The sequence below is a fragment of the Drosophila subobscura genome, chromosome A, assembly GCF_008121235.1.
Source record: "Drosophila subobscura isolate 14011-0131.10 chromosome A, UCBerk_Dsub_1.0, whole genome shotgun sequence".
Classification (NCBI taxonomy): Eukaryota; Metazoa; Arthropoda; class Insecta; order Diptera; family Drosophilidae; genus Drosophila; species Drosophila subobscura.
The window spans coordinates 1,143,121-1,160,925 of record NC_048530.1 but is presented as its reverse complement, the minus strand read 5'-3'; the positions used below and the strand labels follow the sequence as shown (position 1 = coordinate 1,160,925).

General features: G+C 51.2%; 1 protein-coding gene across 5 annotated transcripts; it reads right to left on the bottom strand.

Annotated features, from left to right (window-relative positions):
• Positions 1–4,191: 4,191 nt before the first annotated feature.
• On the bottom strand, positions 4,192–16,777 carry LOC117898397. 5 transcript variants are annotated; one of them, XM_034807776.1, is made up of 5 exons: positions 16,284–16,777; positions 12,872–15,720; positions 7,307–12,800; positions 5,356–7,241; positions 4,192–5,307 (listed from the first exon to the last, which is right to left on the bottom strand). In XM_034807776.1, exons 1-5 carry the CDS (start codon positions 16,526–16,528, stop codon positions 4,559–4,561), a joined length of 11,223 nt encoding a protein of 3,740 aa, XP_034663667.1. In that variant the 5' UTR covers positions 16,529–16,777; the 3' UTR covers positions 4,192–4,558. The 5 variants fall into 5 exon arrangements, with proteins under 5 accessions (XP_034663667.1, XP_034663675.1, XP_034663649.1 ...); XM_034807784.1 differs by having other exon boundaries at positions 4,192–7,241; positions 16,049–16,777; XM_034807758.1 differs by having other exon boundaries at positions 4,192–7,241.
• Positions 16,778–17,805: the final 1,028 nt, after the last annotated feature.

Genomic DNA, 17,805 nt, shown 5'->3' with positions numbered 1-17,805 from the left:
CTTCTCGTATTTGTAAGGTTTGTGGTGTCTGTTAGATGTGGATGTGTGTAATGCCCATAAGGAAGCTTTTCCTACCCCCTAAACTGTATATTGGTGATCATCATCTGTAGACGAGTCGATATGGCCATTATCTGTCTGTCTGCCCGTCTGCATTGTTTGACAGCTAGTTCCCAAAGACTATAATAGCTAGATTAACAAATTTTGTGTGCAGGCTCCTACGTTATCAAACTGAAGGGGTTGTTTCAAAATTTCGCCACGCCCCCACAAGGTGAAACGTGTTAAAGTAGAGACAAAACGAGTAAAAGTAGATGCGCGAAAACAGAAACGGCTTACTACGGTCCTCGTTATATTTATATTTTACCTGTATGAAACCTAGCCATGTTAGTTGGTGCCCCTGTTCTACATTTGGACCTGCCTTAATTATAATTATCTCCCTTCGATGACAATGCTCGACACTTCAAAAATTTTCTGAAAGATTTGGGGCATTGCAATTTTTTAATGAATTGTGATTGTTTTTCCACCAATTTTAGCTCAGCCGACTTTCCATAATGAGCAATGACTTAAAGGACGACGAATTAATGCACCTATACACAAAAAAGTGAATTACGCAGGTAGCAAACGTGGGGGAGGAGCACACCTTCGTAGGTCGTAGGTTACTTCGAAGCTCGATAGTCCAGGCCCAGTGAAATCAGCGGAAGACATAGATACGTCCCTAGAGACACTATCCAAGGAACTATTGGATGCATACCATGCATCATGTCCACCCTCGAGAACAAAGATAAATACTAAACCCCTCTGGTGGAACCGGGACCTCTTCCTCCTAAGGAATAACCTCAAGGAATTCTTCAAGCTCGCCAGACAAGCTAACGAACAGATTATCGACGAGGAATGCATAACCCTACTCAGGGATTACAAGAAGGAAATACGTAAGGCAAAACGTAACTCGTGGAGGAACTTCTGCTCCAATATCGAGAGAGTGCCTGAAACAGTGAGACTCCGGAAGCTGCTTTCAAGCAACCTACCATACAGAGCCACCTCATGCTAGAAAACGGACAATGGACAGAGTGCACCGCAGAAGCCTTACAGCACTAACGGAAACTCACTTCCCAACATGCACCGAGGTCACTAATTTCGAAAACCATCACGACATAACAACTGAGGTACAACAATCCCCACGGATCTTACAACCTCTCGGAGAATTCATTGGGCTATAGATTCCTTTACGGCCATGAAAGCGCCTGGACTGGACGGAACATTCCCAGCCTTGCTGCAAGTGACCAAAGAAGCAATCACCGCAATATATACGGCATGTTTAAACACAGCCTATATCCCAATCCAATGAACAACCTCTCGAGTTGTCTTCCTCCCAAAGGTGGGAAAGTGCAGCCATATGAGCCCCAAGCATTATAGACCGATAGGCCTTACCTCTTTTCCACTTAAAACACTGGAAAAGTTGTTGGAAAGGGGGACTGATGTCAACCAACCAGAAAGCTTATACCAAAGGGAAATCGGTGGAACCGGCACTTCACTCGCTAGTAGCTGCCATCGAGAAAGCCCTTCATAACAAAAACGAGAAGGGACGTGTGAGACGCTTCTTACGCGTCACATATTTTATACCCGGTACCCAGGCAGTATACATGTACCTTATTTTTTTTTTCATTTTTACATTTGAAATTTTTAATTACACTTGTATCAGTGTGAGAATACAGCAGTCTGGAGGAAAGACATGGCTATATAGACTCGGCTATTAATGCTGATCAAGAATATATACAAATACTTTATGGGGTCGGAAACGTTTCCTTCTGTGCGTTAAATTCATCCACTTTTCCCCACAAATACAATATACCCTATTTGCTCTTCGAGTACCAGGTATAACAAAGGTATATATCAGGGCTCGGCACCCATACAATTAACGAGCCGCTTTTGCGTTTGTGTGTGAAGACGCACGCAAAACGGAACATTGGTATTGGTACGAATCACTGTAATACGCTTGTACGTGAGGGCAGCGCAGCAGCAGCGCCTTGTCCCGCACCCATGGGACCTATCCCAGCCGTGCCGAGCCCTGGTATAGATATACTGACTGAGTACCGGGTATAAAAGTTGTGACGCGTAAGAAGCGTCTCACACGTACCTTTCCGTTGTTTTTAATTCTAATAATATTTTAATATTATTTTGTTTTTTTGTTGTATTATTATTATTTTAAAAAATAATTATATATGTATGTATGTATATACATATGTACATATGTATGTATGTATATGTATGTAAAAATGTATTTTTTTTATTAGCATTCGTATGTGGCTTTTTATAAACTTGTTTTCATTTTGAACATTTTTGAGTCGATTCCACTGATTGGGAGTGTATGTACATATGTATATGTGGGTTCTTTTCGCTTTCTTTATGCATGCTCACGGAACGGTTCTTAATGCATACCACGGATGTGCTATGGAATGATTCCATTAAAAAGTTCCGGAACGGTTCTTAATAGGTTCCTATGGTACGATATTATATGCATGCCATAGATGTGTTCTGTAATGCTTTTTTCGGAAACTATAACTGGAATGGATATCCGAGCGTTTACGAATTTGGAATTACAACAACCACCAGTTCTACATATGTACATACGTTCCAACAGAACCGTTCCTAACCACATAGAACAACGAGAAGGGACGTGTGAGACGCTTCTTACGCGTCACAACTTTTATACCCGGCACTGAGTACTACATCTGCACCTTAGCGGTGATTTGTCAAATTTTACATTTTTTCTTCATCTGTCATCTACATCTACAACACTTCTCACACCAACACGCTCCTTTAGCTCGCTCCCCTTCTTTAGACCCACACACTGCAGACTCGAGGCAGAGGCAGTCGAGAAAATGTGAAAAAAACAAATATAAGGTGCGGGACGGGGTGGGTTTACCCACGGCTAAGGCAGAGGCGGAGGAACGGCAGGGGCAGACGCCACACACTGCGCGAAGCAGAGTGTGAATGAGAGAATGTGCAAGAAACAAATATAAGCTGCGGGATGGGGTGGGTTTGGCCACTGCTATTTGTTTTTTCTTTTATCTTCAAAATTGTAGATTTGGGAGGTTTTCGCCCTTTTGCTCATTATACCCGGTACTCGAAGAGTAAATAGGGTATATTGTATTTGTGCGGATAACGGTTGTATGTAACGCACAGAAGGAAACGTTTCCGACCCCATAAAGTATATATATTCTTGATCAGCATCAATAGCCGAGTTGATTGAGCCCTGTCTGTCTGTCCGTCTTGTTTGTCGGCTAGTTCTCAGAGACTATAAGAGCTAGAGCCACCAAATTTTGGCACCGGACTGCTGTATGCTCACACTGAAACCAGTGTATTTCAAAAATGAGCCCCGCCCCCTTCCACCTCCGCAAAAAGGCGAAAACCTCCCAAATCTACAATTTTAAAGATAACACTAAACTAAAAACGCCATTCCGTAGGGAATGACCATATCTATCAGATCACCAAATTGGGATCCGATTGGATTATTATTATAGCCACAATGGAGAAATTTTCAGTGGCCAAACCCACCCCGTCCCGCAGCATTCACACTCTGCTTCGCGCTGTTTATGGCCTGGCCCCTGACACGTCACTGCCTCTGCCTCTGCCTCTGCCGCTGACTCTGCCGCGACTCTGCAGTGTGTGTCTAGGGAGGGTGGCGAGCTAAAGGAGCGTGTTGGCGTGAGTAGTGTTGTTGATGTAGATGACAGATGAAGAAAAAATGTACAATTTGACAAATAACCGCTAAAGTGCAGATGTAGTACTGAGTGCCGGGTATAAAAGTTGTGACGCGTAAGAAGCGTCACACACGTCCCTTCTCGTTTTTGAAATACACTTGAAACAGTGTAACAGTGTGAGCATACAGAAGTATGGATGCAAAATTTGGTGGCTCTAGCTCTTATAGTCTCTGAGATCCAGGCGCTCAACAAGACGGACGGACAGACAGACATGGCTCAATCGACTCGGCTATTGATGCTGATCAAGAATATATATACTTTATGGAGTCGGAAACGTTTCCTTCTGTGCGTTACATACAACCGTTATTCGCACAAATACAATAAACCCTATTTACTCTTCGAGTACCGGGTATAAAAAAGGTCTGATTCCCGTGTGTTTCACCCCCTGTAAATTTGAAGCGAGAACGTCACGCATAAAGAACGCATGCTTAGAGGAAAAGGGAGCGATACAGAAGTACTGTTTGGAAACAACAAAGTCCGACTGGGATGTTGTGCTCAAATATGTTGCTTATTCGCTTTTTTGTTTGTTTTATTAATTATAAATACATTTAATAAAAAAAAACCTAAATTATGTAACGCTTAGATGTTTAAAATAAAGAAAAAATATTTTGTATATACCCCGCATTCAGTTACAGAGGAGGTCCCAGGAGGAGGTCCTGCCAAAAAGAGAAGGGAGAGGAGATGGTGCTGTTCTGCGATGAACGACGACATAATGGCAGTATGGGAGCTGGTCCCGCCTCTTAGGCCCATGGCTATGATTTGACTACCATCCGCTCCCGCTTGTGTTCGCGCTCTAGCTCCTAGCATTTGCGCTTGGGCGTGCGACGCTTCACGCCGCAGTTTTCGACCTTTTTACTGCCCTTGGCGATGGCCAGCAGCTTGACCAGCTTCTTGTGCGAGTCGCCCACTATCCACCCGTGCTTCTGGTATTGCTCGCTCTCTTCAAAATGCTTCACCGCCAGCGGCTCTGGATTCTGTTGCCCCTGCTTTTGTTGTTCCCTCAGTACCGCTGCATCTGGCTCACCATCGGCCTTCAGACGACCGAACTCGTCGTCGCTGGAGCTGCTCCAGTAGTATAATTGCTTCTCGCTCGCTGGCCGCTTGCGTCTTGCTGGCGACTGTTTGTTCGTCTGTGATTTCCGCTTCGTCTTCAGATTCTTGTTGCTGCTGATGCTATTGTTGTTGTTGTTGCTATTGGTTGTGGCGGTGGAGGAGGAGCAGCTTCTGGCTCCCGGCAGAGCAGGAGGAGGAGGAGGTGGTGCTATACTATAGCTGCTGCTGCGCGACTTAGTCCGCTGAGTAGTTGACATTGGCAAGGATTGCCGCTGAGATGCGTCTTCCCCTAAAGGAACTTCGAGGGCTCCAGTCAGAGGCGGTGGCTTGTACTTGGTCTGCTGTCTGGAGCTTCGCGTCCTAGCCGGTGTCTCTGTTTTGGACTCCACCAACTTATCCCTCTCGCTCTCTATATCGTTCCCACGTCTTTTAGTGGTGCCAGCTGACTTCGCTGTTGGAGTCTTAACCTTGGTGGGAGCTTTCGATTTGGATTTTGATTTGGATTTTGATTTGGATTTTGATTTAGATTTTGGAGGCGGCTCTGGTGCAGGATCGGACCGAGGATTCGGGTTGGCTCGCTGCCGTGCCCTAGCTGTAGTCGCCGTCTTTGGACGATCCAGTACTGGCACTGGCACTAGCACCGGCGGTTTCTTTGTGGCGCTCTTCTTCCGCCGGGCAATCACGGAGGGCGTTGGGGTCTTCTTGGATGCCGCTGGCGACCGAATTGGCTCTAGATGGTTGGCGTTTGCTTCGATGGTTTTGCGTTTGCGACGCTGCTCCTGCTGTTCCTTTTCCTCGATGAGGGCTATGATGTCCTTGGTGGACAGGAACTCCTCGTACTCGTCAGAGCTCCACGTCTCCACCAGCTTCTTGGGACGGTTGGTTGCGCAGCGGCGCTTCGACTTGCGCTGGCCCTCATCGATCAGCTGCTCGATCTCCTCCGGGCTCATTCCCAGCTCCGACTGCAGCTTGCTCAGATCCTTTCGTGGCTTCCGAGAAGCTGATGGGGTGGAGGCTGTAGCAGAGACCGAAGCCGAGACCGATGCTTCGGGTGGCTTAACAATAATTATGGGGGAATTAGCTGGTGGGCCTGTTTTGGCCTTTTTAGACCTGCTTCGCGGCAATGTACTGGGAGCGGGCATAGCTGCTGGAACGGTCGGAACTGCCGGCGCTGCCATGGGCTCCTTCTGATGGTGTGGGTGGGTGTGCGGTTGGGGATGATCCCGATCCCAATTCGCCATACCCACTGGGGACTCTACCTCTGATGCCTTGGCCGCACCTCCGCCTCTAAGCTCATCGAAGATCTGGTCAAGGTTGGCCTGGTTCTTTGGCAACGCCTTCATCTTGGCCAACGTCGGTCCTTCCATCGGACTGGGAAGCTGCTGGGCAGAAGTTGCTACCGCTGCTGATGCTGCCTTGGTGCTGGCGTGCTTGAAGATGCGGCCCATGATTAAGGATTTATTCTCGAATGTCTTGGCCGTGGCTCGGCTGGAGCTGCTGCTGCTTCCGCTCCTGCTACGGGTATTCTCCTGCGATGAGGGTGAGGACGTCGACGAGCTGGACGGGGACACAGCCCTGTCCACTGCGCTCGGCGGCACCTCCACAAGAGCTGCATCCTCCGTCCTGACCACACATCGCGCCCCTGGTTTCGGCTCCTGCTCTGGCTCCACGTCGCCGTCGCAACTCAGAGTGCCAAAGTCATAGTCGTCACGGTCCGAGTAGCTGACGGTGGAAACGCTATTGTTGTCCTGCTCTTGAAGCAGGTTCACGCTCGTCTTCGGCTTCTGGAACATGATGGTGGCCTTCTCCTCCAGTCCGATATTCTTGAACGGCCGATCCGGTATGATGATCCGACCGCAGGCGGGCGGCAGTGTCGCCGAGCTGGCAACTCCCGCGGCTGCTTTGATGATGGACGCGTGCATTATCGTCTTTGATGAAGTCGAGCTCTGCTGTTCCACCGGCCGCGTCGGCATTGGCGTTGGCATCGGCGTTGGTGTCGTTGTTGTCCTAGTGCCTGTATGCGTACCAGTGGGCGTTGGCGTTGGTGTCGGCGTCGGCTCTGAATGTGGATGGGGATGGGGTAGAGGTGGTTGTGGTTGTTGCTGCTGCTGGTGTTGGTGCATGTGGTGGTGCTGGTGGCTGGCTGACGGCGCGGCAGCTGCAATTGGAGCACTGGTTCCAGGGAAACTCCCTTGGGAAAGATGCGGCATAAAGTCACCGCCAGGCTTTTCACTGCCCAACGCGATGTCCGCCAGCTCAGTGAGCTTGCAGACGCCACGCCCGGTCTTAGCCAGCTGTAGGTTTACCATGTCCAGCTGCAGGTTGACGTTTTCATAACCCTTCATGGCGGCCTTCGTCTTGAACCGCGAGGTAGTCGCCGAGAACTGCGAGATGGCCGAGTAGCTGGGCGACAGCCGATTGTGGTTTCTGCTGGGAGAGATATAGTCAGTCACGAGGAACAGGAAGCAACAAGGAGCAAAAGGCAAGCGACTTACGTCGGGGTTGTTGTGGGTGTGGCAGCGGGTGGATTGCGGAACAGCTGCTGGATGACTGGTTGATGGCAGACAGTGGGTGCAGCTTCTCCTGGCATTCTTTCTACACCATGCGAAGCCGGAAACGGATGCGGAGGAGGTGTCGGAGACGAAGTTGGCGGTGGCGACGGTGAAGCTGGATGCGACAGAGAACGAGACAGAGAGGGCGAGACTGGAGGCGATAGCGATGGCGAAGCCGGAGGCGGAGCCGACGCAGATGCCGGAGTCGGGTGCGGCTGTTTGCGCCCGGCAGTAACGATCACGGATGTCGTGGCCGGCGCGGAGCTTGTGGTTGGTTGAGCTGAAGCTGTAACAGCGGCCGCTGTGGTGCAGCTGGACAGGCGAGGCGTCTTGGCACTCTTGAGGATGTTGCAGCATTCGTAGAAGAGCCGCTCGTCTGGGTTCAGATTGAGGCGGGCGGCGGAAGTTCCCGGCGGACTCTGCTGTTTGTCGTGTAGCCGCAGACTGGCCTCAGTGATGACATGATGGACTTGCTCATTCAACTGCTGCTGCTGTTGCTCCTGATGGTGTTGCTGTGGCTGTTGATGTTGCTGCTGGTGCTCCACCTGAGGGATAATTTGAGAGGGCGGCATCAGGACCGAGACACGAATCTGTTGTGTCGTTGTCGTTTTCGTCGTCGTCGTCATCGTCGCTTGCTGGTCCATTTGTGTTTGCTTATCCCCGTAGTCAAGCCCCTGCTCCTGCCCCGGCCCTAGCTCAAGCCCCAGGTCCAGCTGTACCGCAAGGTCGCGTGGACTCGATGGCGCCGTCTGGGACTGAAGGTACTCCTGTTCGGAGAGCTTGGACACGTGGGCCAGGGTCATATTGTGTTTGGTCAGAGAAGTGGCCGTAAAGAAGGATTTGCCGCACAGGGAGCACGAGTACTTTTCGGCATCGACGTGGCTTCGCTGTGTGCGCTTCTTGGGCCGGGTGAGAAGGACGCTGCGACGTCTACGGCGCCGCCGACCACGCCCGCTGCGACCCAGGTCCTGCGAGTAGCTGGTGTAGACGCTCATCTCGTCGTCCAGGTCCATGTCCATGAGCTCCGTGTTCGTGTTCTCGTCGCACATGGAGCCGAAGTTTGAGTGTTCGTCGTTCAGGTTGGGCGCACTGCGCACACTCATGGACGTGGGGGGGCGATAGAACTTGTCCTGGTCTGGATCCAAATCCATGCCGCCCTCCTGCTCCCCCTGGTCGAACTTGTCGTGGGCAAACTCGAAGTCTTCGTTGGTGGTGGCCGACATGATCTTCTCGTTCACGTTTTTCGCTATCTCCGTGAGGTAGTTGTCCTCCTCCTCAGCGTTATCATTATCTCCCGCCGAAGGCACGTTTGGTGTCGGCGCTGGGGCCCTGATTGAGAGCTGTCCATGCTCCGGCTGCTCCTTGTGTATGTTTTTATTTAGGCGAGGATCGCGACTGAAGGTGGCCGCCGCTGCAGGAATTGTCCTCTCCCTCTCTTTCTCCAGTTCCACTTCTAGTTCTAGCTCCGCCTCCCGCTTTTGGTACATTTGCTTCTTGGCTGCGCTGCTCAGAATGCTCGGCCGTAATATGGAGGCTGCCGACGGCTGGCCGGCGGTCGTGACTGCCGGCAGGGCTGCCGTATCTTTGGCTGCCTCCTTCGCCCCCTTGGCCTCCTTGGCCAGTAGCTGTTTTTCGATCCCAATGGAGAAGGACTCCAGTGTCGACTTGAGCATGCTGATGTTCTCGTTGGTCGCCTTTCCGCCGGCAGCTTTCCCACGGCTGCGGTAGTAACAGCTCTGTCGCCGCTTCGGTCGCCCTCGGACAGGAGGCACCGAAGTTGCCTCTGCCGCCTCTTTCACAGTCAGGTTCCGGGATAGCTTCGATGAGGATGTGGAGGTGGAGTTGGAGGAGGGGGCCATGGCTGCGTTCCGCTTGGTGCTGGACATAAGCAGCATGCCTGTCAGCAGCAGATCCTCGCTCTTCTCGTATGCCAAGTTCTCCAGCTTCTTGAGGTTGTCTCGACGGGCGTTGTCGATCTTAAAGCTCTCCAGCAGTTGGTCGGCCACAATAGCTGCCAGCTCGTTCTTTCTGCGGCGACGCTGCTTCTTTTTGGTGACGGGCACGTGCTCCTCCACCACTCGCTGCTTTACCTCCTGCTCCTGATCCTCCTGCCCCTGATCCTTCTCCTTCGCGCCCAGCTCTTCTGACGCTTCCAGAGTGCTCGCCGCCGTGACCGACTGATCCTGGACACTGGGCAGTTCGGACTGCGCCAGACTGTGGAAGCCCGAGGAGGTGTTGTTGTTCATGTTGCTGCTGTGCTCCTCAAGCAGCGAGCTGCAGTTCGTCTCGACCGTGGAGGTTGGCGTCACAGCCACAGCCATGCTCGAAGGCAGTGCAGGCGCAACGGAAATCACGGACACAGCCACAGAAGGAGCCGACAATGGAAGCGTCTCTACAAGCGCAAACGGTTCTGGAGGGGACCGAGCAGGCAGCTCTAGCTCCGGCTCTGGCTGCAGCTGCATATCGATCTCCAGCGTTTGTTCATTTACACAGTCCACTGGAGGAGGTTCCACCACAGTCGACAGCGGCTGAGCTGGTATCTGGGCTGCGGGCACGGGAGCTATCGAATGACCTCCAGGCAGGTGCGCGTCTGCCTTCGCCTCTCCGTTCACGGGCGGCTTTGACTGAAGCTGATGGCACTGCAGTCGTGGTTCAACTGGGAGCTCCTCAATAGCGAGCAGCGCGGAGCGACAGTCGATGGTCTTGGAGCGCATGGAACGCTTTTTTGGCGTCAGCAGGGTTTTCGCTGGTGTCGTGGTCTGGGGTGGGACTGCCGTGTCGGCTGAGCTAGCCACAATCTTTTCCCCCATCAAGATCGAGGTAAATAACATGCCACTTGCGGTGGTTGTGTCGGTGCCTGCCGCTGTGACCGTAGCTGTTGCTGTGGCGGTGGCTGTGGCAGTGGCTGTCGCTGGAACTGTTGCTGTGGCAACAATGTAGTTTATCGGCTTCGGCAGATTAACATCTTTTGGTGGCAGATTGAAATTCGTTTGCTTCTGCCTCTCCTTCTCCTTTCCCTTTTCCTTTTCCCTTTCTCTTTCCTTTTCCTTGTGATCGTCGTCAGGCAGAGCGGCTTGGACTGCCAGGATCACCGAATTGATGGCGTCGTCAATGTGATTGTTGACCACCTCATCCATGCGCAGGCATCCCTTTGGCATCCCCTTGCCGATGTTCTCCTTCTTGCCGACCGACGCCTCCGCCGAGCGTTTCTTTCCACCTGCTGATTTTGGCAGATGTACGGGGATAGCGGAAGCGCTACAGAGGCTCAAATTGGATGGGGAAACACCACTGCCGGTACCTGTCACCGACGTAGTCCCAGTCCCAGGATTGCGCACTTGGGGTATCTTGAGCAGGTCCAGGTTGGAGTAATAGTGCGAAGCCAATGAAACCGTTGCATGAACTGTACCTGTACCTGCACGTGCACTTGCACGTGGCCCAGGACCTGGCCCTAGAACATTTACTGGAAGGCCTTGCACTGCTGCCGAAGATACGGCAGCAGCTGGTCCCAAGGGAAGCGGCATAGGCATCGCCATCGGAATCGGAATCGGCAGCGGCATTGCCTTTGGTGTTGGCATTGACATCTCCTGGGGGACTCTCATTGGAGCCGCAACCGGACCTGGTGACGATTTCCGCGCTGACTTCTTGGACAAGTCGAGCGGCTCCATGTCCATCTCCAGGCCCAGCACGTTGCGGGCCTCAAATCCGCAAATAGTCTGCCTCCGGGCCGGCACTCCACTCGATCGTCCGTGATGCAGTCCAGTCTGTAAGCCGTCACGTTCGGTGCTTGGCAGTATTGGCTTCTGGAGGCATCCGCGTTGGCTGGTCAGGTTCAGGGGTTGCTCCATCACGTACATGGTGGAATTAACGTTCGGATTCGAATTTTGATTTTGATTGGCATGCGGATGGAACTGTGCGTGTGGAAGATACAAGGGGAGCTTCGGCAGCAGGTTAATGTTACCTTGCACTGAAACCGAACACGAACCCGAACCCGAACCCGGACCCGGAAACGGACCTGCCAACGATGCTCCCATCCCATGCAGTCCGAGGGGAATGGGAACGGGCCCGGGTACCGGCGCGATCAATGGTTTTGCTTGTGGTTGTGGTTGTTCCGCTGGATATAGCTTTAAGGCAGCCACCGTCAGTGATGGGGCTGCCAATTGCTTGCTTGCTGCTTTGGTGGTGGTTCGCCCCGGAGTGGCGGGAAGTGCAGAGGATGCTAGAAGCATCAGGGTGGGAGCAACGGGAACAACGGAAGCATCAGCAGCCGGAGCGGAAGTATAAAGCACACGGACAGGAAGTGCAGGCGGGACTAGCTCTGAAGTTTCAGTATATTGCCTCTCCAGATGCTCGGAGACTGGCCCTGCATCGGGCTTGGGCCCCATTGCTGCATCCACCTTGATGATGCGTCTGGACATAGCCTTCCGCTTGGGCGTTTTGGCCTCCAGTAGCTCTCTCCCTGCAACAGCTTTCGGGGGAAGCGTCGTCTCTGTGTGCATATTGCATTCTTGCTCCTCCTCTTTTTCGAGGATTGGCGGCGGTAGCCGTGGCGGGAGCGGTGATGCTGGCGTCACCTGCTCAGTCTTCAGCTTTTCCTCTAGCTTCCCAGTGAGCATGGCAATGCAGTCACTAATCCTCTTGCTGCGCTTCACCCCTGCAATTGAACTGGGCTGTCCAATGCTAACCGAGAGTCTGGGAGCAACTGGCGAGAACTTGTTGGCCGCGGCAGGAGCAGGAGCAGGAGGAGCAGCAGCAACAGCAGGAGCAGCAGCAACAGCAAGGGCAGGAGTGGTCGGCGGCGTGAGCATCGGCGGCTTGCTGGGCGTTGCCGAGGCAGCTTCCCGTTGCTCGTGCCGCTGTCTTGTGCATCGCTCCAACTCCAGCTCTTTGCTGGATGCTGTGGGTGGATGAGGCTCTCCACCTGTTGGTGCTGTATCGGGATCCACAGCTTGAGGAGCAGCCAGCGCTGGCTTGGCCTCAACGGGAGATCTCAAATTGACCGGGAATGTGGCTTGTGGCTTTACCTCCGGCTGCGTCTGTGGCTGCGAATGGGCCTGCGGTTCTGTCTGGCCCTGCGGCTCTGATTCAATGACTAACAATGCAGGGGGGGATTTGTCCTCTGATCTGCGATCTCCCTTGGCGACCAATTTGGACTTTACTTTCTGCTTCTTCTGCAGTATTTTCTGCTTTTTCTGTTTTTTGCGTCGGCAGCGCTTCTGTTGCCCTGCAGACACTGCAACGGCGGAGGCGGCAGCCACCACCGAGGACCGTGTGTTGCGAATTAGGTGCTGATTGTATATCTTCTTTGTGCTCCTCTGCTGCTTCGACATAGACTTCGACTTGTTCTTCGACTTGCGCTTGGCCTTGTTGTCCACGGGGAATATCTTCTTGCAGACGCGCTTGGGTGGCAAGTTCTCCAGCATTTTGCGTATGGACTCAGCTTGAATAGGATAAGAAAAAAAAGCAAGTTAAATCAGTTTCTGGGCAATGCTGCATGGATCTGGTACTCACCATCACTGGGTCTCTGACGGGTGGAGTTCTTAATCTTTGATGAACTGGAGCCACTCTCCTCGCACTCGCCATCTCCCTCGCCCTCCTCCTCGCCATCGTCCTCATTCTCATTCTCGTTCTCAGCCTCTCCCTCTCCCTCGGCATCAAGAGAGTCCTCAAGCTTTTCCTCAAGCTTCTTCCGGTTGGACAACTGTCTTAGCGGCTTCTTTGAGCAGGGGCGACGCTTCTTGGTACCGCAGTAGTAGCGATATTTTCGCTTCTTGGCCAGCGACCAGATGTAGTCGCCAGAGCAGTCCAGCATATGGCGGTAGAGATCCATAAGGCCGCTGCACTTCCGTCCGCACTTTGTGCAGCTCGACGGAGGAGAAGAGGATGAAAGAGTCGACGATGTGTTGGCTGTGTTGCAAGTGGAGGTAGAATGGGAATGGGAGTTAGAGGTGGAAGTAGAGGATGAGCTTAGCGAACAAGACGAGGAAGAGGTCGTCCCTGTCCCGGAAGCGGGAGATGCCTGCTGCTGTTCTAGACCCGACATGGGCGTCGGCGTCGGTGTGGAAGCCTCGAACGACGACCTGGAAGAAGTGGACGAAGAGGTGTTCTCTTCCTCGTGTTGGACACGCTCCTCCTGCTTGTGCTGCGGCCAGCGAATACAGTTGCTATCCGCCGCGAACCGGCCCAGCGCCCGTTTAGGTATGAATAGATGGCGCAGCAGGTTCCCCGCCAGCAGCTCCCTGCCAACCACCTCGTAGTGCGTGGCATAGATGTGCGAGTGACGGAACGTCTTGTGCTCCTCCAGCGATTTTCGCTTGTCAAACTTGGCCCCGCAGCATATGCACAGATAGAGACGTGGTCGCGCCCATTCTCCACTCAGCACCAAAGAGGACAATGTCATGTTGTCCTGGTCCTGCTCTCGTTCCCTGATCCTTTCCAGGCTGGCCCCTTGACTAGGCTGCAGCTGAAGCAGAGAGAGAAAACTCTCGTCGGCGAAGTTCTGGTCCAGCAGATCATCCTGGACACCCTGGACACTTCCGTAGTTCTCCAGCTTGGCATCCTCCTCTTGCTCGCACTTGATTATCGCCTGTTCGTTCTGCTCGAGGATGATGTGCGGTAGAAGACGATGGTCCAGAATAAGATTAAGCTGCTCGAGCAGACGCTGCTGCTCCATTTGCATTTGATTTCCAGCATCCCCATCAATGCACGCACCCCTACCGCCACCGCCGCCATTGCAGGTGCGGGCGATGGCGAGAGAGACATCATGCTTCTGGCGCATGGTCAGCTGCGTCCACATATCCAGCTTTGAGAGATCGCGCAGGCCAAGGAAGGTGGGCTGCTTAAGCTTCTTTACCAGCCGCCCGCCCTCGTTGATGATGGTGAACTTCTTCACATAGTCCCACTTCCACTTCCAGCTGTGCTTCGTATGGGGCCGGCGCCGAAACTTTGCCGGGGGTAGAAGCTCTGCCGTTGAGCCGAACTGTTCCGATGTCAGCAGAGTTGGGTAGGCACTAGCGTGGCTCATTTGAGTAGTACCATGCAGCATGACCAGATCGGATGTGATTGTGGCAGTGGCTGTAGATGTGGAGCCAAAGCCACAGCCAGAGGAGCTGCTTGAGGTTGAGATTGATGCTAAAGTTATGGGGGAGGTGAAGAGCCGTCCATCGAGATAGTTCTGCAGATTCTGTTGGACATTCAGGATGACGTCCTTGTAAAAGTTTTCATCGAACACATGCGAGCTAGCGCTGTTGCTGGTGCTACAACTGGAGCTGATTGAGACACAGGCTGAGGAGCTGGGCTGTCGGAAGACAGAATCAGGAGACTCATCCGGATGGGCTTGCCCATGGCCTTGTCCCACGGGCTGAATGGTAGTCGCCGGCATATGCTGTTGGTGCTGTCGCTGGGCTGCCGCCCGACTGCTGCTCCTTGACTTGTGGGGCATGGCCAGGGGCGGCTGCTCGTCTTCCCCTGCTCGCCGCTGCCTGTTGCGATGACTGGGCAATCGGTTCTGCGTGAGACCAAGGCGGAACAGCACCGGCTCGTCGGCTCCCATCAGTCCGGGCTTTGGCGATTGTAGCTCCTCGAGCTGGTGGTGATGTCGACGGTGGCCGGTTAGCTGGTCGGCGTCATGAAAGCGCAGTCGGCACGGGTGGCAGCCAAAGTACTTGTCTGAGTGCATCTGAATGAGATGGAAGAACAACTGATCCAGATGCTTCACGGGCAGACAGATCTGTGCCAGCATCGAATGCTTCCTGTTGCCTGAGCAGTGCTGGCATCCGGGAAATCCTCCAGGCGGATGGCAGCTCCCGGAGCTGCTGGTCGAGCGACCGCTGCAGCGTCTCTCCTGTCGCTCCGTGTGGAACTTCTCCACGTGCTTGCCCTGCAGCTTGCCAGAGGCGAACTTTCTATCACAGTACAAACACAAGACTTTTTTTGGGCCGGACCCCGACCCCGAACCGGGGCCAGAATCAAGGTCAAGGTCTCTTTCCCGTGGCTGCTCCTCTATAGGAAGCTGAAGCCTCTCCACCAGACCGGGTAAACGCTCAAGGGGTAATCTACAGATCAGAGACGTTTGTTGCTGAGCCCTTGGCACCTTTTCGTGTTCCTGTTCCCCTTCCAGTGGCAGTGACTTTTGCTGTTGCTGCTCTGCTTCCTCTTCGTCTGGTTCATTCCTGTGCTGGCGTTTCTTTCGTCCGCATAGACCTGCTTGCGACGGTCTTATTGCCGCTATTGGTCCAATTGGATTCTTGCCAGTGACCTGCTCCTCCGACAACTTAAAGCCCCGGCGCAGGCCGAAGCGGGACATTGTCTTCATTAGGAAGCCACTAACCAATTCGTTGCACAAACTTATATTTATATTTCTGCAAAGTGAAAAAATACAATATCATTAATTTTTATAGTATCTTATTCGATTTTTTGTTTGTTGACAAATAAACAGCAACTACGAGAAGATGACGAAGAAGAAGATGGAAAGTGGCAACACAACTACACACACACGCACACACACACACAACACCCTCAGACACACAACACACACACACCAAACATTCACACGTTTATGCTCATTCCACTCAGAAACAACTCCAAAAAAAGTGCTTGAGCCACACACAGTCACAGTAACAATCATGGGGTGGAATATGAACCTGCATACAAATAATAAATTGATCATTTTGTATTTGTTGTGTTTACCCGTTTACGTTTTATGATTTAGAAAAAACTGCATGTGCCGCCTTCTGTTTCAATTTGTTGTTTCGATTTAGGCTTGTTTGATTCCGTTTTATTTTGTACATGCCCCAGTGTGGTATTGCACTTTAATTCCTTTCCTTCCGTATGGCGTCCAGCCCACTTGGACCGTATATTGTAATTTAATTTGTTCTCAAAAAATACATCGTAGAGCATTGCATTTGTTTTATTTGTTATGTACTTATTATTTTTTTTCCACCCTAACAACTGCGTTAGGAGGTATCTAACGTTTAGCCGAAATCGATGCGTGCGTAGAGCAAAGGAACGGAAAGGGGCAAAGGCAGGGGCAGAAGACGACGACGGCGGCGATGGCGATGGCAGAAGGACGACGATACTGTCACTGAGGAGTGTGGCAGTGGTGAACAAGAACGATTTTTCTCTCTTGCACAAGAAGCAGCGGCGGCTGCAGATAGCATTTTTATCCATTTATTATATGTTAACGCTATCCCATTGATGGGTGCGTGCCCTTTTCATCCACTAATTCAGTTCAACTATTTAACTCATATTTATATATTGTTAACGCACGAACACATATCAGATTTGATATCTAGTTAAATGTGTTTTCTTATGAGAAGTGTAGGGTAGAGGTGTCAAACCCTCGGGAGAACTATCGATAGTATCGATGTTTTGTTGCCAGCCGCAAGCAACGATTTTTCTGCGAATATCATCATACTATCGGGCTACTTGCTGCCGCGTCCCCATTACTACTTTGAAGTTGTCCTTGTGTGGAAAAATGGACTGGACTGGTAATTATAATAATTAATTCGATTGAAAAGAACACATGATATTTTATTTACATTTTGTTTGGGCAAAAATAAAACTTTCAGCTTCAATGAAAGAAAACCATTTTAGACCGCCAAATAGTTTCTGCACGTAAATAGGTACGAAGTAATTTGTGGGTCTATCATTGAGAAAACATGCCAGCATATCGAAAATTAATTTAATTTCGCATAAAATATATTCTTTTTTAAGCCTAGTACTCAGATCGATAAAAAAGGGGTCGCAAAAAAAATCAGGGATGATATTCGTATGGAACCGATAAGAAAATGTTGTGCGCACAAGTTACTTTCTAGCGGCTGTTCGCCAGGCAGTACTCAGATCGACAAAAAAACAGGCCGAAAAAATCTAGAAAGTAAGACGATAGTATTTTGTGGTAGCGATAGTATTCGTTGGTATGTTGCTAGCAGCTCGAAAAAATAAAGATCTGTGTTATATTCCAAGAGGGTTGTAAAACGGCGCCTCCAAGCACCCTTCCTATTCAAATTTGGATAGTTTCGGGTATAAAAAAAATGCAAAAGGTTTCAAGCGCTAACAATTAAAGCGCACATGAAGTCGAGATCATAACCGACGACGAGAACATAAATTGGAAAGATGTACATATGTACATATGTATGTATATATATATACATATGTATGTGTGTACATATATGCATATATACATACATATATACATACATTTATATTTATCTGAAAAGATTTGTCTGTAAAAGATGGATTTGGTAACAATGTTGATAATACGGCAGCAACGAAGTCGAGAAGCGACGGCGTTTCCATAATATGCATACAATTTTGAATAAAGCTGTATAAAATCTGCATTTAAAACAAATACAGCATTCAAATACAATAACAACTTTTATTGGTATATTTATTTTTTCCAACCCCTAAGGGTCCGTCCACCAGCCCCCACCCCTCATTTTGCACAT